Raw genomic sequence first — 26,076 nt, 5'->3', positions numbered from 1 at the left:
TCACACGCATTTGAACTTAATCCATAGGGTTTCATATGATGTCGGCCCACCCTTTGCAGCTTCAAGTCTTCTGGGAAGGCTTTCCACAAGGTTAAGGAATGTTTTTTATGGGAATTTTTGACCATTCTTACAGAAGTGCATTTGTTTGGTCAGACACTGATGTTGGACGAGAAGGCCTGGCTTACATTCTCCGCTCTAATTCATCTCAAAAGTGTTCTATCAGGTTGAGGTCAGGACTGTGCAGGTCAGTCAAGTTCTGAAACACCAAACTCACTTATCCATGTCTTTATGGACCTTACTTTGTGCACTGGAGTGCAGTCATGTTGGAACAGGAAGGGGCCGTCCCCAAACTGTTCCCACAAAGTTAGGAGCACATAATTGTCCAAAATCTGTTGGTCTGCTGAAGCATTAAAAGTTCCTTTCACTGGGTCTAAGGGAATAACCCCGCACCATAACACTTCTCCACTGCTCTAGAGTCCAGTGGTGGTGCTTTACACTGCTGCATTCGACATTTTGCATTGCGCTTCGTGAGTGTGTGTGTGTGTGTGTGTGTGTGTGTGTGAGTGTGTGTGTGTGTGTGTGTGTGTGTGTGTGTGTGTGTGTGTGTGTGTGTGTCCTTGTGTGCTTTACACACACACACACACACATATACACACACACACAAGCACAAGTGGATAAGCATGCACTTACCTCAGACACCATCTTTGCCCAATTAAGATATAATTCATTAAAATCAGACAGCTGAAATGTACAAAGATGAGGAAAAACAGCAAAGCTGGCTTTAAAAATCTAAATAAGACAAGTGTTTATGGACTATGTATATCTTACCTTTGATGGATCAATGCATGGAAGTAGACGTTTGCTTTGACATTTTAACACAGTTTAAAACATTAAAACATTTTAGTGTTTGTGAAAAATGACATTTTCTGCTCCATCAGGCAGCAGATCCTACCTTTACTGATCCTCCAGGTACATCTTTTGGTCATAGCTGGAGCTTCAATTCAGTCTCAGCATTCTTGGAAAACTTATTCCTTATATTAAAAAATACAGCTTAATATTCTGTTCCTGTTTGATTGGATTGGCCAGTGATCAATTGTGGCTATTGCCCTGATTTATATAGAATAGAAAGGAATTTATTGTCCATTTCTGGTAATTTGTCTTCGGCTACACAAAGTTGCACGATAATATAAAATATAAAAATAAACAATAAAATAAGTGTTATTTTGATGTTAAACGCTTGTACCTCTGTCTAACTGCTGAATTTGCTGCTATTGTTTAGGAAACTCAATATGTCTTTTTAGATCCTAATGCAAATTTACATCTGGCATGTAAATTGCATGTAAATCAATACAAAGCCTGTAGTAAATTGAGCAGAATAAGTATTGAGCTTCATGTGTAGTATCTCCAACCACTTTCATGTGATCCTCCCATATTTTGCGTAGATCTTTCTCAAATATGTGAGAAAGGGAATCACATTTTGCATTTTAAAAAATGCAGTACTCATAAAATGTGTAGCCACTGTCTAGCTTCTAGCTAACAGAATGATCTGTTATGAATTAATGAATTAATTTATGAATTAAATTACATTGAACTTTGCTAAGATATTTCATGTATATTTATTATATCTAATGTCCTATGACGTTCAATTTGTCTGTCTGGCTGTTTAGTAATATAAAAGCAACATTTTCAATGCCTAGCAACATAAAAAGCTGCCACTAAATGTGCAACAGAAGCACTACTTTTATGTTTTATTGTTCTTTTTGTTCATATGCTCAAAAAATACATTTGAAACACCCCTTTCTTATAGAAAGATATAATTTGGAGTGTTTGTATAGCCTCATGTTGTCTAGTTCAGTCAAAATGACCCCTGTGGCTTTTCTTGTAGCTATGGAATTCTGACCTTTCTAGTGTTAAACAGTTTTATTTGCAGACTGGTGCAAATGGCTTAGTACATTAGACCCAAACAAACTTCCTGCTCAGATAAATAGTTTTAAACAGCTTTCTTGGCTATTTTTTGCATAGCACTGTACACCAGTTCATGATACTGGCACCGACTGAAGTGTTAACAGCGAAAGCACTGTAATTGTATTCCCTCAGCAAAAAGGTAGAGTCAACTCCAGTCAGCGTTTAGGCCATTAAGCTCATGTCAGTGGCCAATGTGGGGAGGCCAAGTTAACACCTTTCAAGGCTTGCTGTCGGCACGGCGTTAGCTGGCTCTGTTAAAGTGTGATCTGCTCAGGGCAGAGGACAGGAAAGGGCTGCTGGGAGCGTGGCCTTAGAAGAGTGTCAAAGAGACAGTGTGAGCAAGTGTTTGATGTGAAACAGAGCTCAGCACTCTAATGTCCCTCAGGGGAGAGAGAGGGAGAAAAAAAAAGAGAGACAGAGCACAACAGTGATTCGCTTCAGTGGAGAGCCAATGTACCTACTGCCCAGAGCTTCCATTTCACCTTTTCATCCTCTCTCGCTCTCTTTTTCACACGCTTACCCGCTCCTTCCTTTCCCTCCCTCCCAGTCGAACTATTGTTTCGGTTGTCAAATATGTTTGCACCTTCTCTGTTCCTGCGCACACCTGTTTTGACACCTGCTGTGTCCTGCAGGAGGCTGAGGGCACTCTGCCTAATCTGATGGTGCTGTGCAGTGACCATGGCATGTCTGAGACGGGCAGCCACGGAGGATCGTCAGAGCCTGAGATCAGCACCCCTCTCATCCTCATCAGCCCCCTCTTCCAGAGGAAAGGTGAGTCTTATTTGTTTACTCATACAGCCTTCATTTCCCAGCCACATTAGGGCTCAACCAGTATATCATAAAGATGAAGTAAGTCATATCAAGGCAGTAAAGCACTGACAGCGTTGTCAGGAAAACACTGATATTGTTAATATAGTCATACCTTAACAAACTCAGTAGTTTAATATGAACACAATTGCTAATTTCTGAGGATTCTAATGTTGCCAGGCTCGTTTTACATTCCTTACAGAATGCTAAGCTGGGAGTCTGCAGTTCATGATCATAAAAACAATACCGGTTCCCTTGGTAAACTTAAACACAAAACATCGTCTTGGTTAAAATGAGTCCCACAGGGCCAGACATGGTCTCGTAATGAAAATATACATAGTGAAATCTGCTGCAAACAAGGGTACTCCCCTTTTACACCTCTAGTCCTTGCTCTTCTAACATTTTATGCACCAAAAACATGTATGTAAATTACCTCTGTTGTAAAGCTTTGTAATATTAAGATCATTTTAACTAATGAAGAGAGTGTTTAATGTCATTCTCGCTGTTCCATTTAACAGTATCTTTGTGCTGATGCTTTTAGAAAACCCAGCCCTGATTCAAAAAGTAGTCTGGCACTGACACTCCTCATAAGTTCAGTATGAATGGCTGGGGCTTTAGTCACTGTATACTGAATATACAGTGTTTTTTGTGGCTTTTTTAAAGTTCCATATACTGTACTTACTATGGAGTGGATGGTGTGTTTTGAAACTTTAACAGTGTTTATACACTGCATCAAACTCTTTTAATTCAAGAAATTAAGGAAAATGCAGTTTTTTTATTAACCAATCACTAACTCATCAAATTAAGCTAGCTAATGAAATCAATCAGTTATCAATTGATAATGGATTTTTTTTTTCTTTTGCAGGACATAATATGGAATTTATTGCTTTTTCTGCACACACAACACACATCTACATGTTTTTTTTAGGGAACTTTTCAACAAGGCTAACTTTGCATCCATGGGCTAACAAAAGGCTTGACAAGCACACCATAAGTGTACGTTAAACTCCACCTTCACAAGGTGTTGAATTGGTTTAGAAATTTCACACTCAGTTTGTTTTCTGACCCTAATAAATGTACATTCCCACCCACATTCATCCCGAAGTTTTTCGTGGTTGTCCCTAGGTGTTCTTATAGCAAGATCTGCTATTCATGAGCAATACAAGATCTCCATGAGCCTACGGTAAAATAATGAAAAGAACAGAAAATGCATCCAAACCATAACTATTACAATAAAAGTAACACATTTTAATACAGAAAAAAAAATATGTGAAGAGGTCTGATAAAAAAAAAGTAAAGAACAATAAGAGCTAATTAAAGAAACCAATAGCTCCACCCCTAACAGTTTTATATTATTTAAACCATAGCAAGTTCCTGTGGTTTATATGAGAATTTGTGGTTTATTTGAGACTGAGAACTGACACTCTACATAAGTAACAGTTGCAAACTGACATCATGTAAGTCAGTAAAGCGCTGTTTAACATTACCTGTTGGAGTTAGGTGGAGCCATTATTATATTACATTATTATAGTTTGGAATGCTTTGTGTATTTTCTTGCTTTGTGTTCAGATAATGGTGCATTCTTTACAACAAAGTCTGAAAATCACAGTCTGCTGTAGAATACTGAAGGTGAATGTTCTCTATTATGTTTGGAAGGTCAGAGATAGAGGGGGAATTAGTCCGTTCCTCTCAACTTCTCTGATAAATGTGACCTTTTAGGAAACACATTCATTTGTGTTTCTGTCATGACATTTTGCTTTGATCTCTTAATAAAGTATTTACTGCAGTCATGCGTAAGCTGCATCTTTCCCTCCATTAGGATGGTAGCTACCCATTTAGCAAAATCTGTCTGGCTCATTTGTGGGCCATATCCTTGGTTTGGTCTGGCTGAGTATATGGCAGGGTCCTCAGCCCAGATCTGGCCCACACACAAAGTGAGTAGAACTCTAGGATATGGCTCAAATCTGGTCCCAATCTGACCCAATTACATCGTTGGTCCACAATATTTACAACAGGAAAAGTTCTAATCAGACAAGTCCTAGGCCTCAGTGTTTTAGAGGGCACCTGTGTCTCGGCCCTGCAAAGTGCTACAGAGCAGATTACCGGTCAGCGGCAATATTTCCTCTTTTGTGTTGAGGCTCTGTAATGAAAGTTAAAGCCCACTGCACACATGGAGGTGGAAGCTGCGATGAGCTGTCTGAAAGGGCCTGTTCCTGCAAATGAAATGCAAATTAAGAACTCATTCTGGCTGTAATGATTATTTACAGAGCAACTCTCCATTTCTTTAGTGTAAAACAGTCCAAGCCAGGATCAGCTGCACATAAGCACGTAGTTCAGATTGGCTTTAATGAATCAGAGGGGTGTGCAAACTGAACACAGTTGTCTGAACAACTGCCCTATTCATAGTGTGAAACCATATGTGGACAAGTAATTCCAACTCCAGTGCTGTCTAAATAATGTGAACACTAGTAGCGCAGCTAAAAAATGTGAACACTAGATTATTGGCTATATAGGGTAAATAATGTGACCCCTACCTTAATATTTACCACTAGCTAAACAATGTGAGCACTAGGTTAATGACTAACATGAGCTAATTTGTGTGAACACTAGCTTAATGGCTCACAGTAGCATAGCTGAATAATGCAAACACTAAATGCCTACTAGCTAAACGACGTGAACACTAGCCTATAACACAATGCCTAGCATGAGCTAAATGAACATTAGCTTAATGGCTAACAGTAGATAAATAATGTAAACATTTGCTTAATGGCTGCCACTAGATAAACAGTGCAAACAGTTTATGACTTAATAATATGATCACTAGCTTAATGGCTAACACTAGACTAACTAGGCTAACACATAAGGTGAACACTAGATCAATGGCTACACAAGCTAAATAATATGACTCCTAGCTTAATGAATACCACTGGCTAGATAAGATGAACACTAGTTGCCCAGCTAAATAATGTACTCATTACATAAATGGCTACACTAGCTAAATATTGTGAACACTAGATAAATGGCTAGCTTGAGCTAATTTATGTGAACACTATCTTAATGGTAAGGCTAGCTAAGTAATATGAACACTGTCTTAATGGTAAACACTAACTAAATAATGTGAACATAAGTTAGATGGCTTAACGGCTTAAAAGTCTAGTTTTGTTGAGTCGAAACTGTTTATTTCGCTAACCCAATTTATTCTCTACATGTAATTTTCATACAGACCAGTGCTTTTATGAAAAACAGACTGAATTGCAGTATATATTTTATCCCAGCCTTAATCCGGAATGCAGCCCACACACATGAACATGTGCTTTGCCTCATAACACAAATTCGATTTGAAACCCTGGTTGCGGTGGGTTGCAGGGCTATTTTTCAGCCCAGGGCCTTTAGTTCACACACTAATGAATCCCATGTCTGCTAATTCAGAACATTAATTCACCTTTTTCCTTCCCTCATCTCATCATTTTCATTAGTAAAGTGTGTAATTGATTATAAATGTGTGGAAAAACACGCAAGGCCACAGACACACACACACACAATACAGTAAAATAGTGCCTGCCTTTATGAGTATGCTTGCTATAAGCTGCTGCACACAGGGTGTTACTAAATGTTTGTCTGCGTGATTAATCTCACACATATACAGACACACACACACACACACACGCACCCACTCTGTTTGCTTGTGCCCTAGAGTGTGAGGTTCTGACGTCTTGGCACAGCAAGCGAGAGGCTCATTATCGTTTCTCTCTCTCCTCAACGAAAGTGTGGATGAGCTAAGCATCTGTCTATTCCACACTGCCTGGATGAATGTGATAATTGTTTCTTTTCCTGCCTGATCTATTTTGGAGATAACATGGGCGTTCACACACGGTGCATGCGTCTTCTTAGAAGTGAAAAAGTGCTCATTCAGAAGACCTGCAGCTAGTGATAAGGATCACAGGGCTTGTAAATTCTGCATTTGACCACTGTGTACATGCTATTATCAGCTTTTCTGAATTTTTATGGCCATGAGTGCTGTGTTCAACTAACATGTACAATTAACATGTACGTAGACCTGTTGTGTGCATGACGTTGCTGTCAGATGTGTTCCGAGTAACAGGTTCCTCCTGCACATGAAGTAGATTTGAAATCTGATTCTGTCTTCAGGATTTGTGAGAGGCAGTTAAGAATTCCAACTATTTTTCTCTATGTGTGTACATGTGTATATATCCAGGGTACTCAATATTCCCAAAATACTTAATATGTTTTGAGTAAGAATTAAAAGAATGCATTGATAATTTAGATTGAATATGCTTTTGATTTATATATGGATCAAATGGAGCAAAAGACAGAATTTAAGATGGAAATGGCACCTCATTAGTTTAAAAAAACAAAAAAAATGCCTTGAAATACTGCTCTGTCTTATACATTATAGGGAGCTTGACTGTTTTAGAGACAATACTTTCTTCACTCATGAAATGGACTAGCAGTTTTGCCAATGCATATGAAAATATATATCATTATCAGGATAAATTTTGCCACAATATAATATGCTTTTCTGATCTATCATAGATCTCATCAGTACTTGTAGAACACTTAACAGCTGCATGTTTCATTATAAAGAGAGCAAAATTAGTCCCATTTAACTGAATTTACTTATTTATATTATGCTAAATATTTTATTAAAAATCATTGTTTACAGATTTTGATTGTATTTTTGATAGTAATTTTTACATTTTTCAGTCTTTTTGTGCATAGTACTACACAAAAGTTGTAACCACTTAAGCACTTTGTTTAAAATCATTCATCTGGGCGGTGAGCATGTTTCTGCCATTGCAAATAAACATAAACATGGTAAAAAGTAACAAACAAAAACTTTGTTTTTTGGAACAAATAGCTTAACCAACAAAGTCCCCAGCTTTGTAGTGCTTGACAAATATTTGCCAAAGTAATCCTGAGCTCATGTGGTTATATCGCTTATAGATGAATCACTGTACTCGATGAAGTGCCATCTGAGGAGAGCACAGAGCTTCCTCCCTTGCCCTTATGTACTGAAATTCCTTGAATCTTATGAATTTTATGAAGTTTATTGAATCTTGAATTTTATGCAGCATAGAGGGTAAATATCCGAATCCCTTGCTCTCTTTCTTTTCAATAATTTCAATAATTTTCAATAATTTTCTCACGTTTGTTGCCAAACTAGCATTCCTCAACCTATCTTTGCCTTGAAAGGACTAGACCTTTCCTGGATGCTGCTTTTGTACCAAATCATGTTTGCAATCACCTTTTGCCATCACCTGTTTGAAATGACATTATTATTTAATTCTTTTACCTCATTGCTAGCCCTAATTTGCCCCATCCCTACTTTTGTTTCGGAATGTGTTGCAGGCCTGAAAGGCAGGAATGGTTGTATATTCACAAATTAAATGATGTTGACCAGAAAAAAACATAAAATATCAATGCATTTTCCATACCATCTCTATTTTTTCTGATTTGGGGTTGTATAATATTCTGTCTTCACCTGTGTTATACTGCACGTGTTTACGCTGCAGTGGAGTTTGTGATGCAGAGGAGCCTGCTGTGGTGGATCAGGTGGACCTGTGTGTCTGTATATGTATTAATGCTGCTTGTCTTTGTAACTGCAGTGGGTCTGGAGCAGCCTGCTATGGTAGAGCAGGTGGATCTGGCCCCAACTCTTGCACTGGCCCTGGCTCTGCCAATCTCTCAGAACAGTGTGGGCCGTCTGATCCCAGCAGTATTCGAGGAGGCCTCGCTTAGGGAGCAGCTTCGTTTCCTCCACATGAATGGCCACCAACTCAGCAGCCTGCTCAGAGACAGCAACCCCAACTTCCATAAGGGTGAGCCCACTAACAGACACACCACCACAACACAGAGTTTTGTGTTTTCTCTGTTCCAGCATCTCAGACCCAAGTGATTAGATAATACAATCCAGTTCAAGTGTGTTGTCACATCCAGCAGACATACTGTATAGAATCTTGTAGTGGAATTCATTAACTTAAGTAAATATAAGGAAGTATTAGTATTACCATAAATAAAAATGGTTAAAATAAACTAAATAAATCATTGCAGTTCTCAACAGTCTTCTTTTTAATTATACTTATATATACTGTTTGGCGCTGTTGCCTTTACATTTTAATTTGCCATTTCATGGTTGCAGATGGCGTCATTATGCTAGCAGGGACTTCCCTTTTTTTGCTTCTGTTGTTTTGCAGTATTTGGAATAGGATGTTGTGTTTTCAAGTTTTGTCAAACCTGTAATGGAGTATTTCTTGGGCTTTGTACTCCTTCTTGATACTTAGCATGAATACTTATTACAAATTGCTTGTCTAATTTCCCTTGCAGAACAAATTCCACAAGGCCACGATTTGCACTGTTGATCTCACTGTGACTCAAGCTTTTGGAACGTATCTGTGGCTTTCAGGCCAGTGAAAGGAACAAATTGTGTATTTAATAATTTTATTCTCGTTATCGTTAACATCCCCTCCCACTTTTCTCTGACAGAAGCACTCATCCTAGTTTTAGCATTGTCAGTGCTTTCCAATTTGGCAATACAGGTTTAAATTTCAATACATTATTTTGAACTTTTATTGCAGTTTTTTCAATGCAGTTCTGAAATCGACAATAGACAGATGATGAAAATAGATGAAAATAGACAAATACGTTGTAAGCTAAGTTAATTCAACACATCCTCGAGTAGATTTAGAAGTAGCTTGTTCCTTGCAAAGCATAACATGTCACGCAAATGGGCAAATCCCTTACCACTGACAACTAAGCTACTGAAAGTGGAGTACGTGGTTATGGAGAAGCTCCAGAAAACAGTTGATCTTTTAACAGTGAGTTGAGGACTAAGTTCTGTAAGTCACCTTGATATCTTATAAATTTGGATGTATGTCTAGACCAGCCCTCTACAATCACAAATTTCTCTCTTTCTCATTTGCTCAGTAGTCCACTGGGAATTGTCACTAGAGTGCGGGTAGTTTCATCTTGTGGGTAGTATAATAAACATGAGTGAGTGAGTGCTTGAGGGAGGGAGGGAGGCAAAAGATAAACATACATTGATTTTTTTCAACCTCTCTCTGTCCCTTTGAAACAGGCATTTTTGGTACTGTATTTTTAAGACTGACATATGTACATGAGCTGTGCTCTGATTGGCTGCCCAGTATTGTGGCTTTTTTAGAAAGCTGTCCAAGCTGAAACACTCCTTATAACTTCAACATGAATGGGTGAGGCTAAGCTGCTGTTGGCTGAACAGGCAGTGGGCTGTTTTTGCAACTTACCCCTTACCAAGCCATGGCCCAAAGCTTTATTACACACTTCTATAACATAATAAAACCTCCATTATTTTGCACTGAAGTCACTATATTTAATGCATAATAAGCCTTGGTGTATAATAATTGCATGCTGAGCAATTGTGATATTACTACTTGCTACTTCCCACTGCACAGTAAGAAAATGTTCATCATTGTAAGCTGCCACATGATGTGATTTTCTGCCAAACCAGTGCTGTAGTAATATTCTATTCTAATATTATACACATTGCTCTAGTTTCTGATATTGTGTTTTACGCCTGGTACACCAATCCAGAGTTTACACACTCTCACACCTCACAAATCGAAGCCCAGTTTTTAATCCAATTCAATTTCTTCAGCATTGCTCTTTTTACAGCCTCAGTAGCCTAACAATACCTAGGGCTGAGAGAGACATGGGCTTTGCCATTGGAATGCCATAAATCCATTCAAGGAGGGAGTTAAAGCTCTTGGAGCCCAAAGCCAAGTATTTTGTGTGCATGTGTGTGTGAATGTACAACTATTTCATCCTATGAAGCGTAATCAGATCCACACTCACCAGGACCATCAGCGTCACCATCCACAGTCTGCTATCTGTGACTGACACACTTCTCTCCCGTGTGCGTGTGAGACGTTATCCCTGTTCTTCATGCTGGTGCCGGTGCACATGATCTCATGCTCTCACATACGCTTTTTGCAGGTGATTGTGTGTGTGTGTGTGTATGTTGGCTTGTGCGTGGGCTGAGTGCAGTTGTGCAAGGCTGTGCCATGTGACTGCGAGATGAAAAGGAATGTGAAGGAGGATGTCACTACTTAAACTCTTTTAAGATGTGTATCGATTTAAAATAGATCTCAGTTAGAGTGCCTCTCTCAGTCACCCTTCTTAAAAACCTCCTACACTTGTCACCCCTCAGTTTGTATCTCTGAGCTAGAGAGATACAGTCATGATTCCTTTATACATGACCATTTTTCAACCTCTCTCTGTCCCTTTGAAACAGGCATTTTTGGTACTGTATTTTTAAGACTGACATATGTACATGAGCTGTGCTCTGATTGGCTGCCCAGTATCGTGGCCTTTTTAGAAAGCTGTCCAGGCTGAAACACTCCTTATAACTTCAACGTGAATGGGTGAGGCTAAGCTGCTGTTGGCTGAACAGTTAGTGGGCTGTTTTAGCAACTTGCCCCTTACCAAGCCATGGCCCAAAGCTTTATTACACACTTCTATAACCAAATAAATCCTCCATTATTTTGCACTGAAGTCACTATATTTAATGCATAATAAGCCTTGGTGTATAATAATCCTGAGATTTTTAGCGGTTAATGGGTTATTATCATGAGAAAAATAAATGTTCTTACTATATTGTATACAAGGTTTGTTTACAATTTCAAAACGTATCATTAAAGTTCCAAAACATACCATTCACCCACAAGTCCATGCAGTCCATAAATGTAACTTAAGCTGCAAAATCAGCCTGTTTTGAATTCACTGTTTTTGTGATGTCATGAAAACCAACACATTTACATTTGTCCACCTTTTCAGCCTACAGCATTTTAATCCCACTCGTTTGTGTTGAAGTTATAAGGGGTGTTTCAGCCCAGATTGCTCTTTGTATGAGGTGCAATTCAAGGCAGCCAATCAGAACAGCTTTTTTACGTATATCAAGTAACAAAATCTGTTTAATCCGAACTGATAAAGAGGTTTGAAAATGGTCCTATAAAAATGAATTCTGACTATTTTGGTACATAAATCCATGGAAAACTTGGGACCTCAGGATAACAAAATGCCAGAAAAATGTAGGATATTGACCCACTTCGCCTGGGTTGCGTATCTACAAATCTTTTGTAGATCTTTTGTACAATCTACAAATAATTGCATGTTAAACAGTAATTGTTCCAGTTTTGTCACAGTGAAAGCTTACTATACTATATCTCAGCAGTAAACATGATTTGAATTATTTAGTTTCTCTTACCCCATCATTTTTATTAAAACAGACAGTGTCCACTTTTCTGTGTCACCAATATGGGACGAGATGTGGCAATTGCAAGCAACAGTAGCCATGTAGTTCTCCAGCATCTGCCGTTCTGTCAGAAAGATGGATCTCTTGTTGCTTTTTGAGAACACAAGCAATCTGTATGTGCCTTTCAGGGCAGTCACTCCATGTGTGTGCTAAGCCATCTGGTAAAATAATGTTATTAATTAAGCGCTCCCTCGACGTTTATGCACATCCTTCTCCCTGGAAACCAACACACTTATTCAGCTCTGTAAGTCACTAGTCTAAAATGCCTTATTTCCAGGAGTGCTCGTTTGTTTATTTGCTGTATGTCACCAGTGACAGTACAGGTTCAGTGTAGTTCTGACTCATCAGAGCTCTTTCTGATGGACAAATATATTACAGTACTATGCAAAAGTGAGACATCACCCTTTAATTTATTTCATTTCCAATCCAAGCAGCCTTTAAGGGGAATTTGTCCATTTTTCAGTGTCAAGAAAAAAGCACAAAGCATATATTTAACAGAAAATTACAGAGAGGCCTCAACAACTAAACACAACATGATGTTTTTCAGTATTTAGTGTGTCCACACTTTGCCTTTTTTACTGCTTACATTCTTTATGAGAGACTTGCTTTTAGTTTTACAAAGAAATCTGCAAGGATATTTTGTCATGGTAAATGTCTCTGAAGTCCGAAGTTGGTCACAATTTTTGCTTTTCACAGTCAAAGTCAAATTTAGACTCAATAGTCTATTACATCTTACTCCACATCTCTGATATGCAGTGTCAGTGTAGTGAAAATTGTCTTCCTTTTTGTCTATTTTCTCTCAGTAACAGTTCTTGAGAGCTACACATGCTTTCAGACCCATAGCATTGAGGTGTCTTTTCACAGTGGACGGACAGCAGGACAGAAACAGATTTTCTTCAGATCTGAAGCGAGAGTGGAGCTTGATTTTCTCCTGACCACATCTGACCACAGTTATCAAAGTTTTAATAGATTATCTTACATTTAATTTTCTCATCTCCTGAAAATGAAGAATGTGTACTTAATGATGATTTTGACTGGGAAAAAAGAAATGAATGGTGCACAGTACTGTACAGTGAACACATGGTATATCTGACCATCATGTTCTGTATAGATTAAGCATTCGGACAATGCATGTTACCAGGTGTGGAAAGACCCCTACTTAAGTAAAAGTACTTTTACTGTTGTGATAATTTACTTGAGTACAAGTAATTAAATAATTGAGTTACTTTTTTGCATATGCTCAATCATTATCTGGAAATATAACTAAAGCTAAACATATTGCATTAGTGAGTTTTGAGTCCTGAGAGTGATCACAATATGCACATTTACACATCTTTCAGTATACTGTGTAAGACACAAAGTTTATATTACACTACAAGCATTTCTTAGTTAGATGATTAAGGCTCCCTAGTTTAGAATGCCTGAAAGGCGGTGCATATTTTGCTACTGTTTAATTAAGTTTTTGGTTTGACCCTTGGCTCTACTACCTGTTGAACATTAGCTTACAGGCAATCGTAAAATCGGAGGCATAAGTCACTTCAGACATCTGGCTCCTATCACCACCTCTTAAATAATTCTGACTTAATTCTGTTTTTGTTTTTCCTCTCTCTAAAATGGAGCATTTCACATCAAACCACTCTGAATAACTGTGTTTACATCTTAACCATTTAATTATTTAGAAAAAAGTTTTGGAAAAAATATCCCATTGAGCTTCGCAGACTAGAACTGTACTGTAACCACCCCCCCCCCCCCAAAAAAAACACTTTCCCCTGTCCCTGGTGGTGGTGTTAACTGTGCAGAATGAAACTGCGTTTGGTGTGAGTGAGTAATTGCTAGAAGCTGATTACCTTAGACTCCCATTGGCCCGTGTAGCCCTTTTCAGATTTGATTGGTTCTGTCTGGATTATGTATTTGGCTAGGTCTTATTTGACTAATGCAATGTATATGGCATTCTTAATATCTTCTTTAGGCAAAAAGAAGCATGCCTTTTTTGCCTAAATTGTGCAAGTCTTTTTTTGCACATTTGCTGCTATTAATAAGTAATGGTGCAAACTGAGTTTGTAATGAGGAATGATTGCTAAAGGTCTAAAAGATGACAAAGTGGTTTTACTGACCTTTTCAGGAGACTGATGAGGCTGTAGATTGGTGTGTGTGTGCGTGTGAGTGTGTGTGCGTGTGAGTGTGTGTGCGTGTGAGTGTGTGTGCATGTGAGTGTGTGTGCGTGTGTGCGTGTGTGTGTGTGTGTGTGTGTGTGTGTGTGTGTGTGTGTGCGTGTAGGCTCTTCTGTTTCTATGAATAGTCTGCTATTGAGTGTAGGTGTCCCGTGTTTGTGCGTGCTACATCTGGGATACATACAGAGAGAAGCACTAACGGCAAGCTTGGCTTTCAGAAGATAGAAATGTGCATGTAAATGGCACATCATATTATGTGTGGCTATGTGTATGCGAGAGAGAGAGAAAGAGAGACAGCGAGAGAAGGAAAGAGTTAGTTATCATATATATAGCCTGTTCGGCACTGTGTGTGAACTTGACAGACTGTGTAATCTGCTTTGTGAGGTGTGTGTGTGTGTGTGTGTGTGTGCGCGCACGTGCATGTGTGTGACGTAGCCCGCTCTCAGGGGAGCACAGATGAAGCATGATCAAAGCTGATTCAAACTCTGAACGTGTTAGACAAGCCCACCGGCTCAAGCAGAACCTTTTTATGCTGCTGTGGAGTGCGTGTGTGCGTGTGCGCACGTGTGCATGTGTCCGTATTTGAAGGTGGGGGGCTGAAGTTTGCCTACAGTTTTTGAAAGAATGCATCCATGTGCACTGTAAAAAAAATTACTTCTCCAGTGCCAATTCCCACCAAGTAGCGGAGAAAATATTGCCTGTTTTGTTTTTTTTTTTTTTCGTTTTTTTTGTTTTTTCTCCCCTGCTTCTCTGCTCTGGCAGCAGTATGTCAAATATTGACAAAATATTTACTTAATACATTGAAATATTTACATAACATCTCAAAATAATTCATTATTTACGAGATCATTATTATTATTATTATTTCTATTATTTAAAAAATAGTAAATCAAGATTTTAATAAGATTTTAAGATACACCAATCAGGCATAACATTATGACCTTGTTTCTATGCTCATTGTCCCATATTATCAGCTCCTCTTACTATATAGGTGCACTTTGTAGTGCTACAATTACAGACTGTAGTCCATCTCTGCATACTTAGTTAGCTCCCTTTTACCCTGTTCTTCAGAGGTCAGGACCCCCCGTGGACCCTCACAGAGTAGGTACTATTTGGGTGGTGGATCATTTAGCGTTTCATCAGCATTTAATTGTTGAAATGCTATATTTATTATGTTCTTTTCATGAAAAGTTGAGATTCACATGCCGTTTATCCTCTTGTGTCATGAGGTTGCTTGAGCATATCACAGGGCTCATTGGGTGGAAGACAGGAAACACCCTGGACAGGCCACTAGTCCATGACTGAAGAGATACACCAACATATGCATTCACACCTAGGGCTAATTTAGAATCTCCAGTTGCATGTTTTTGTACTGTAGGAGGAAACCCACGCAGACACAATGAAAACATGCAAACATCATATAGAAAAGGCCTTGGTCCCCCATCAATGGAATTGAGGCCGTTCTTGCCTTGAGGCAACAGTGCTACCCACTGTGCCACCTTGCTGCCTCAAGTTGAGAAAGACATCCATATACACAATGCCACTGGTTGCCAGTGAGTGTGGGGCAAAGCTCTGTGTCAGGATTTGAGCCCATTTCTCTGAGCGAGTTGTCTTACTCATTTGCCCAGTGACTTACTGGTTGCTGGGTAACTGTATGCCACCACAACTGAGCAACAACTTAATCCAGCTGTGCCTAATCAGCAACTGGCAGACTTTCTTCAGTCCTCCCTCTTACTTCATGCTTTGTGGTGCCGTCTCTGACTGCTGAAGCTACACAAGTTGCTGTCCGTGGTCCTGTCCAGCAGTAAGCATCATACTGCCAAGGTTGGTGAGCAAAGAGCTTCCAAATAGCCTAACATCACACCATCCTCCTTAACTTTAATCATACAGCTCTTCATCTCAAGCTAGATATAGAGCTGTAATCAGAAGAACTGTGTGAATTTGGAGTTTATTTACATTTGCGCTTTTGTGCCTCTCATATATGTCCAGTTGAGATATATCCACTTTCTGTTTACTCCTGGAGATATTTTGTTCAAACCCAGTTGCAAATTTTATAAGAACTAAAGGGAAGGAAACATTTTAACCATTTCTTAGCAGTTTTACAGTGCTGCTAATATAAAAAATAAAATGAATAATGATCCTTTTGTATTGCAACTTATGTCTGTAATTTAAGTTTCAATAGTGAAGTAGTTCAGTATAGGAGAGGTACAGGTTACATATCGTTGCAGTCTTGCAAAAATCTTGTATCTCCATTTTTGCTATTTTAACTTTTTTGCATAATTTGAACTCCCTTTATCATTTGCTTTATGTCAGAAAGTCATGATGAGCAAACCAGCAGAAATGGTCCAAAATCACATGGAAAAAAAGTTATGTTAGTGTACATTGTCTGTTGACCTTTTCTAGATCACTATACCAGTACCAGTTGATGGATAGTTAACAGGTTAATGTCAACAACTCCATTCATGAAGCATTACTACTTCACCTTAAATGGTGCAGCAGTTAGGCTATATTCAGATGCCTCCGCTTCTTGTTTGAGTTTTTCTGTTCCACCTCATCAAATGTCTCTCCACCGTTGAAACACCCTGATCTAAGAACTTCTTTCTTTTTGTACTTCAGATCTTCTCCTCTTTCACTGTTTCTCCCCTTCTTGACAATGCGTGAAGTTCAGCATATAAGTTCCCCCCCATCCTGTGCACCAGCACACATGAACCCTGTTGCAAACTGGCTGGAATACTGTTGTGTGGCTTGGTCCACAGACACTTTTTTTTCCGATTTACAGAGCCAGGGCTGTGTATAAACATTGGATTTTTTTCCAGCGTGCACACAGAGCGGACAGCTATCGGACCGTGAGGAGATTTTATTATTATCTTTGACAAAAAGTGAATTGGATTCAAATTGTATACCACATTACGAACAGCAACAATGCCTATATTAATACACAGCTGTTGTACCTCCAGAATTAAAAGTTAATATACTACAGTTTGGTGAAAATGTATGTGTGTAGCACTTTTTACAATGAATAAACTGGGTCAAAGCCAATAATGATTAAGCCAAGCTGCTGGCAGCCACAGAAAAAAAAACAACAACAAAAAAAACACAACCACTGAGCAAGAGGAGAAGCCATGAGAGGAATAAAGATCCATCCTTCACTGGCCAGCACCAGATAATAATATACACAGTAGTAACAATGAAAATTATGAATACAGAAACAAGAGTACAAAAATCACTGACTCTGCCCCAAACACAGTCTTTTCAGTTTCAACATAATCAATGACAATAAATATTGACTCTGCAAGACTTTATTTCAGAGGGGTTTTGCTGTAAACACCCTCATACCACCCACATGCAGTCAACTGAAAAGGCGAGGTGCGTTTACCTCTTTCACTGTGCTTGACTGAGCGTTCAGATAACCTGTGTCCAGTGCATCTTGGTTGCACTTATAGTACTAAGGCTTTTCATGATTAGATCCTGTCAACCCAAGACAAATGAAGTGGCTAAATATAAACAGAAAGACAGAAAAGTAACTAAAATAATTTCATTTTACTGCTCAGTGTTTGATCCTAAAAGAGTGCTGAACTTGTTTCTTTTCCTTCAAGGATTAGTAGTGGAATATTTCTAAATACTGTAAAGCAAGCACACTTTTTTCTTTAAATACCTTCGAAGACTGTCTGTGCAAATATCATCATTGACTTTTTCTTCATTTAGTCAAGCGAAATTTCTAAAGCTGACAGAAAAGCCCTGCTGCAGCTGCGAGTCATTGCCTTGTGTTCCATAAATGAGGACACTAATTATCGCCTCTTCCTGTGCTCTTTAGGCTGCTGCAGTGGACGCCCCCACCCACTCCTCATTCTGTCAAGCTCAGCTAAATCGGGGTCAGTCTGTTGGGATTGTGCCTGATTATTAGAGCTCGTTACTGTACAGAGACTGCCTCATCACGGGAACGAATCAGTTCGCTTCATCGGCGATTGATTACTGCAATTAAGAGGCAAATCATTCTCCGCTGCTTCGTTTTGCTTCATTTGACCCGAAAATGTGTTGCCAGAGGCTGTGGCACAAAAAAGAAGAAAAAATGTATAACCATAGTGACATGTGGTGAGATGGACGTAATGTAATTTATGTAATTTCTGTGCCAGTTTTAGCCTATGTGAGTATATTGTTATACTCATTACACAACAGTTAGCTCCATCAGCACAATCTGGCTGAGAAGCGTTGTATTCGCGCTGTTATTTGTGACAGCAGAATTTTTTTTTTCGCAAGAAATGTATTATTCCGCTGAATACCAGTTGCTAAGTAACAACTGCTTTACAGCTAGCCTATAATGTGTTTGTATCAAAAATATAGAAATCATCTTTTGTTCAGTATTCAGCATTCTGTTCTTGGTTCTCAAGAAATAAACAAAAAAATGATCAAACCTACATTTTCTAGCTTGAGAGAACACAGAACAAACAATCGTTTAAAAAGTTTCCATCTTAAAATTTTGCTGGACAGAATGTTTCAGAGATTTAGATCACCAACACTTTAGTCATTAACGTGGTGTTTTAAACAAGTCCATAATGTAGAAATCTGTAAGCCCTATTTGAGCTGGATTAGTTTCACGAGAGGTCCAGTAATGTAATTTGTGTGAGATTTGACTGGCCATGATGGCTCATAATCATAGCAGTGTGATGGAATATACACCACATTGCTCTGGATTTCAGGAGTCTTATCATGAACCTCAGGATTAAGGAATTGAATCAGTCCAGGTCCATTTTTGCTGTTAGCCTTGTCTTCAGGCTATACTTAGATTACAGCACCTCCCCAGGTTAAAAATAAATAAATAAATAAAAACTTTTATTTCTTGTGTGTTTATCTTAAGGAATACAAAACCACAGCAATTCACTTGCAGTAAGGGTAAGTGGCTTCCCGTAACTGGGATTTGTAGTAGTTTAAAGGAAGCCAGCGTCTGTACTACAGGTGTTCTGATGTGATTTTTGCTGCCTTTTTTTAAATACATGGGAATTATGTAGTGTACTTCTTAGGCAGTCTCTTAATGACTAAAGTTATAAATGTTATAAAAGTAGCTCAACTTAAAATTATAAGGTAACTGATTATACTGCATTTCTAGAGTGAACTCAACTTGAGGACACTAGAGCTCACCCAACTCAAACTTATTAGTTTACTCAAAAGTTGTCCTAACTCTCATTTTTGTAGTTCTGCTCCTCAGTTAGGTACACAATATCAAATGTCTGTTTTACACATTTACCCACTAGCTGGGACATCACGTATTCCCATCGGGTGTTTTCTCCTCTGGGGCTCTCAGTTACGGATGGCTAAGGCATCACTGGGATTCAGACGTGAACCTCCTCGGGGGGATGAGTGATCAGGCTGTGACCAGGATGAGTGTTCACTCTTAGGCTTCTGAAATTACTCAGATTTATGTGTCCTTAAATGTTTATGTAAACTGTAAGAATAATATGTTGTAAATTAATATAGTAACATGTGGTGCAGTGGTCTAAAAATTCACCCCAGCTTCAGGAGATTCTAGTGTAATCAAAGCAATCCCTCAGCTGCTCATATCTGGAAGCCCAAGAGAAGAAAACACCAAGTGGGGCTCTGTGATAATAAGGATGCCCAGCTAGTGAGGAAACTTGGTGAAAACTAATTCTATATTGTTACTTTACTAAGAAACTACAAAGGGTTGTTTTGACTAAACTAAAAAGTTTGAGTTGAGCGAAGTCTGGGGTCCTCGAGTTTAGTTAATCGTAGCAGTGTAATCAGTTATCATATTTTTCTAAATTCTGATTTCTCGTTTGTGATTCTGAAACATTAAGCTAAATTTAACACATTACATTATTGAAATCCATTTGTTTCTTCGCTGTCTTTTAGGAGTGAGAAAATGGAGTTTTTTTGCATGTTTTAATGCATGCATGTTTTACATGCTATTCATAATGCGAAAGGATGTTACTTTTTTACCAGAAGGAAATGCCAGTATCAAATCACATATAATATAATATTTGGGACATCTTTGCTTTACTTTTTTATTTTGCAGAACTGTTGTGTAAGAGCAATAGAACACTCATGGCCCTGTGCAGTAATGAATAACACCAGCAACTGCACCCATGTGTCCTATTGCTTAACTGCATATCGTTGCTGTTGAAACAAAACCTCGTATTTCCATTTTTGCCAATTTGAAAATGTCTGATGTCCTTTATATTGTGTGTAAATTTCATGAAAATTGGACCAAACAAAATGGCCCAAAATTACATGGAAAAAATTCTGGTTCCATTGAAAGTCAAGTCGTTTTTTCCTTCTCCTGTAAAGTTACCATTTTTGAGATACAAGGTTTTGTTCTGACAGCAGCAATATGCTCAGTAAAACAGAAAGAAGTCAAAGAAGACTTCCTACCACATTCTCTAAACATTAAAAGTCACTATTATTGCTGATGATAAAAGCATGGTTTAATTGGACATTAATACATTTTTCATTGAAACAAGCTCATAAATTCTAAAAGCATCAATTAAACTTCCAGTTGTTATCACAATTACTGTGTATTAAAATTTTAATTATGCATTACGAATTATACACTTCGAAAATCAACAAAACGTAATTTGATCAAGAGTATTTAAACATTTGCATATGACTGTATACAGCATTGTTTTGCAGAAAATCCTTTACATTTTTGCCATGTTTTTGTAGCTTTTGTTGTTGTTGAAAGTGACTTTAAAAGTGCAGACTTTGAAGGATTACTCCAAAGAAAATGAAGAATTTAACCATTTTTCTTTCCTGATGATTGCAGAATGAAATCAGATAAGTAACATTACTGTTAAGAAGCAAATTATCTTGAGTCAGCTGAATAACTTCACATTTGAATATCTTCAAATTACAGATATCAGTCTTTAGATGAGAAGTTAGCTAGGCAGATATCTGACAATCTAGATACCTTGGCTTCTTTCTTCTGGCTGAAAGCATGCAAAACATCTATTGTCTCTGTTGCGCATTTGGTACTGGATAAAGGTAAAATGACGTTTTCTTTTTTTTAATTTTGAGAGTTGCACCCATGCTAATATTGTTGTATTTATTAGCCTATAAATCAATCCCTGGCTAACAGTCAGGATTGAACACCACAAAGATTTTTAAATGATATTTATGTAATGCATGCTGGGTATTGTAGTCAGAGAACATTTTAAATGAAAAACAAGAAAACTATTTCGTGAGACCTGATGAGGCTGAGGGATACAGTGCTGCACTGCAGAATGCTACATAACATAAGCTCAAATGACAAATAACATAAACTCAAGTTTTAGTTTGGGATATCTTCTTTACTTGCTCGCACAGAATGTTTATTACAACTTTCTATGTAATTAAGTCTGGAATTACTGAATAATTACATTCAAATAGTATAGCAAAATGAGAACAACTAAAGGTAAAGTACTGCTTTTATACTTGCAGGAAACTTGTGTTTTTAAATAGCAGGAACATTGTGTGAGGTACTTTCTGCACTGATGCGGTACGCCTTTGCTCAGTCTGTGGCCTTGTGTTCATGCAGTACATAATGTCAGAGAGTGTGGGTTTGTGTGGGACTGGAGAATAAAGTGCATATATGATCAAGGAGTGGACACTGCATATCAATGGGCCGCTACACATCACCCTAATCATTTCCCTTTTCATGACGTCACATGATTTATGAGAGTGGTCCGTCTCCAGGGCCAAACTGATGAAAGCCGCAGTGCGTCAGTCTCTCTGCCTCCATTGCTCTTGTTCTCTTGCTTATACCCACAAACACACCTGCATGCACACACACTCATAGCACACCAGCTGTGTGTAATGAATCACCTTAGTCTCATTTTGCCATTATGTGAAGCATTTATGCAAAATTTCATGTCTCACCCTCTAACATATTCGATGTGTTAATAAAGTAAACTACATTAGGCGAAATGCCTTGTATGTAATGTCTGCATTGAACGAGTACCGTTTAATCAAAGGTATCATTTACTGTAATAAACATTACACTGGTTCATGAAAACTGTTACTAAGACAGAAATACTTGTGAAAAAATGTACTCGTAACTGTGATGGGGATAAAAATGACAGTTCTTTAAAAACATTAAAACTAAATCAAAAGTATGGTGCCTCCTGCAACGAGAATGAAAACCAAATATTATTACGGAGAAACGAGAGTTTGAGTTTACTCTGCTATTAGGAAGGAAACCAGTGCTACTTGGCCCGCAATTTGTGATCATACTGAAAAGTAAATTTATTACACTACTAAAAGATGAAACTAAAACTGAAACTAATAAAACTTAAATTATTATAGAAAGCTATTAACCCCTTACCAAGTACCAAGCCCAAAGGTGTATTTCACACTTCTATAACCTAAGAAAAGCTCCATCAGTTTGCTTTGAAATCCCTGTAGTTACTGAATAATAAGCCTGAGTATGTAATAGGCTTGGAATGGTAACACAATTTGCATGACTTTCCCACTTACAAAACATGTAGTCAGTGAGCCAGGACATATTTGGAGTCCAAATTTTGCCTCTTTATTGTAGCGCTGGAGCTAAAAGGCTAATGTAGCTACCAAACACTATAGAAAATCTAAAACTATATTCAAATCTTTACAGTACTGCACAAAAGTCAGAGACCAGCTTTTCCAGTCAAAATGGCCATTAAGTACTTTATTCATTTTAGAGGAGGTATTTCTAGTGGGATCAGATATAAAATAATTTGCTTGTACAATATCAAAAAAATGTCAAAATAACAGTAGCTTCCAATACCAGAGTTCAAAAAATGATTAAAAGATACAGAGAAAATAGGACACTGAATGACCGTGCAGGACTGGTAGGCCACTCAACTGTCACCATCACATAAGCAGTACTTTGAGAGATGAGAATCAAGCGCCACTCTTGCTGGCGTTTCTGTCCATCCTTCCACTGTGAGAAGACAACAGTGCTGTGGGACCGCAAGGATGTGCATCTGTCAAGAAGCTGTTACTGAGAAAAGAAAATAGACCAAAAAGAAGAAAATGTGCAAATCAAACAAAGACGCTGATGGTGTTCTCACAGCAGTGGAGCAGTGAGTCCAGACCTAAACATCATTGAGTGTGCTGAGATCACTTGGATCATGAGAAGCAGAAAATGCAACCAAGTCAAGTCACCTTTATTTCTATGGCCCATTTAAAAGACATCAAGTGTCGGCCAAAGTGCTGCACAAAAATCCATCCATCCATCCATCCATCCATCCATTTTCTAAGCCACTTCTCCGTCAGGGTCACGGGGGGGTGCTGGAGCCTATCCAAATAACCACAATTAACTACTCAAAACTACACAATACATTCAGCAAGGAAAACACAACATGCATACAGAGCAAATCAGATGAAAACAATAAACCAGAATAGAACAAAATAGAAGAGCTACATTGGCAAGACAGAACCAACCAAGACAGAGCAGATCCTCAGTGCATAATCATTAAAAAGACTCAAAAGCCTGAGAAAATAGATGGGTTTTTAGATTTGAATTCAAAACCTCTATTGTTGGGGATTCCTTTATGAACTGCAGAAGAAAAGGCACGGTCGCTTTTAAATCTCACCTGAGAGCATGGAATGGCTAAGAGCAACTGGTTAGAAGATCATAGGAATCATGACATATTTTATACTGGTAACCAGTGCAATGAAGTACCGGGGTAATGCTCTCCTTTTCTTGATACCAGTCAGGAGCTTCATGGCTGGATTTTGGTCCAAATTTTAAGACTATTACTTTGGAGATGTGGGAAAAATATCCCTGCAGCTTTCTTTGAAAGAATGAAAGTAAGTTGAATGTAGAATGGAAGCTGGAATAAAGGCAGAATTTGGACACAGAAGTCTCTGGGTTTTGCACAGTACTGTTTTCACAGAAAGATATGAGTGACTGCCGAGATCTAGTGTTTGTTAGCAGCTTTAGCCTCGTAGCTCCAGCGCCAAACTAAAGAAGTAAAATTTGGTCCCAATTTATATTAAGTGTCTCTAGTAACGGTGTAGTTGTGTGTGAATAATATATGTAAAAACAATAAAACCACTTGTGACTTACTCAATGTTACTGCTGGATTACAGAAGTACAGCCTATGTAATTACTCATGTTTATCACCTTCATGTTATGTAAAACCTATTTTACTCATGTAATTACAAGAGGCAAAACCAAAGTTGATACACATGTGTAATCACATAAGGTGTACTTCTGCAGTCCATCTGAAACAGTGACTAAATAATAAGTAGTTACAATGTTGTTCACATGTAACCACACAGTTATTAGAGACACTTAATATAAAGTGGGACCCAAAATTTGAACACCAAACATATCTTGGCTGATCGACTACATCTAGGGTAAGAGGAAAATGATGCTAATTTAAATTTCATTCCCAGTCATTCCTTTAATCTACTATTAAACTAACTGAAACTGTACTGGAACTGAAAATCTTACGTTTCCAGACTGTAATAACGCTGGTTGAAAATAGTTAGCAACTTTTTTTTTTAAATTGACACCTGTCGTTTTTCATCTTCTGCTTTATAGCAGTACAGCCTGTTCTTTTCTCCCTTCTACTGACAAGCTGACCTCTGGATAGATGGGGCTGATTTATTTGTTTTCTTTAAAGTGTGTGGTGGCTTGCTTGACTTCTGTCTTGTTAGACATGAGATCGCTGACCAGCAGAAGTGCTTTGGCATGTGGTCAGAGTGGGCCAGTCTAGAGCGTGCATGTGTGTGTGTGTGTGTGTGGCTACAGTGTCACTCTGCTTTCCAGTGCTCAGCAGTTTTACTGAAAGTCCATTATTAAAGAAATGAATAAAACTAAATCCTTGCTCACATCTTCATTAATCTGCCACACTGAATTAGACAGCACCATTACTCATACACACTGATATATACACACACACACACACACAGTTTCTCAATTACCTACACACTCACATACACACTCTCTCCTTACTCTTGTTCCCTTTTTTTATTTTAATGCATTATTCACAAAGCAGTAAAAGTTGCAGGAAAAGTTTTTGGGACAGCCGTGAAGTATGACATCGCTTCTCATTAGAGACATTGCTAGTGTTGCCGAATACTATCGCTACTCTATTACTGTTGAACATATTACTTTAAATATGCATTAAATGTGTGAAAATAGAGCTATGTGAATTAGATAGAGAGGACAATAGCAAACCAAACAAATGACGCCATTTTTTTTATCATTGACATTTACTTTGAATGGCTGGTTTTGCTTACACTGTGAAAATGCAGTCTAGGTGCAAACTTTCTGCTCTGCACCCTGCAGTGAAAGCCAGAGCTGAAAGGAGTGTCGTGTGGACTTGAGGCTCTTGTAGTGGGTGCAGTGAAAAAGTAGTCCCATCCATCTATTCCTGAGGGAGAGGAGAGTTTCAGGCAGAAGCCTGTGAAATGGGCCTGTGTGTGTGTGTGAGAGAGAGAGAGAGACAGAGAGAGAGGGGGAGAAGCTGAATCCATGATTGAACGCTGTGCTTTTAATTGGTACCTCCAAGCGTTGCCCTATATCACTAAGCACTTACATCTCTCTCTTTCTCTCTCTCTTCATCTCTGTCTTACTCTCTCTCCTGGTTAAAGCAGTAAATATTCATTCATGGCTCCTCTCAGAGACAGGAATAATTAGTAGTAATGCAGAGAGAGAGAAAGAGGCATTGGGCAGAAATGATCCCATTAGGTCCCATGAGAAAAGCCTCCCGTGCAATCCATTCATTTGCAGCCTGCACAATGATCAATGCACAAAATTAACATTTCATTATCAACACCCAGTAGGTAACTCCACACGCCTGTGAGAGACTTGGGATTCATATGTACAGGCAGGGACAGTGTTATTAA

General features: G+C 38.4%; 1 protein-coding gene across 2 annotated transcripts in view; it reads left to right on the top strand.

Moving 5' to 3' along the window:
• pigg (phosphatidylinositol glycan anchor biosynthesis class G) overlaps positions 1–26,076 on the top strand; it is a 157,650-nt gene that overhangs the window by 36,245 nt on the left and 95,329 nt on the right. The window contains exons 5-7 of one of the 2 annotated variants that reach the window (XM_037540584.1): positions 2,598–2,736; positions 8,400–8,612; positions 18,065–18,189. In XM_037540584.1, the coding sequence (XP_037396481.1) occupies positions 2,598–2,736; positions 8,400–8,612; positions 18,065–18,147 (435 nt within the window). In that variant the 3' untranslated portion in view covers positions 18,148–18,189. Of the gene's footprint in view, positions 1–2,597; positions 2,737–8,399; positions 8,613–18,064; positions 18,190–26,076 lie in introns of those variants that run through there. The other variant, XM_017704079.2, reaches the window with a different exon arrangement.

The sequence above is a fragment of the Pygocentrus nattereri genome, chromosome 8, assembly GCF_015220715.1.
Source record: "Pygocentrus nattereri isolate fPygNat1 chromosome 8, fPygNat1.pri, whole genome shotgun sequence".
NCBI lineage: Eukaryota > Metazoa > Chordata > Actinopteri > Characiformes > Serrasalmidae > Pygocentrus > Pygocentrus nattereri.
The sequence above is the reverse complement of the archived record's forward strand: the minus strand, read 5'-3'. Positions and strand labels throughout refer to the sequence as shown.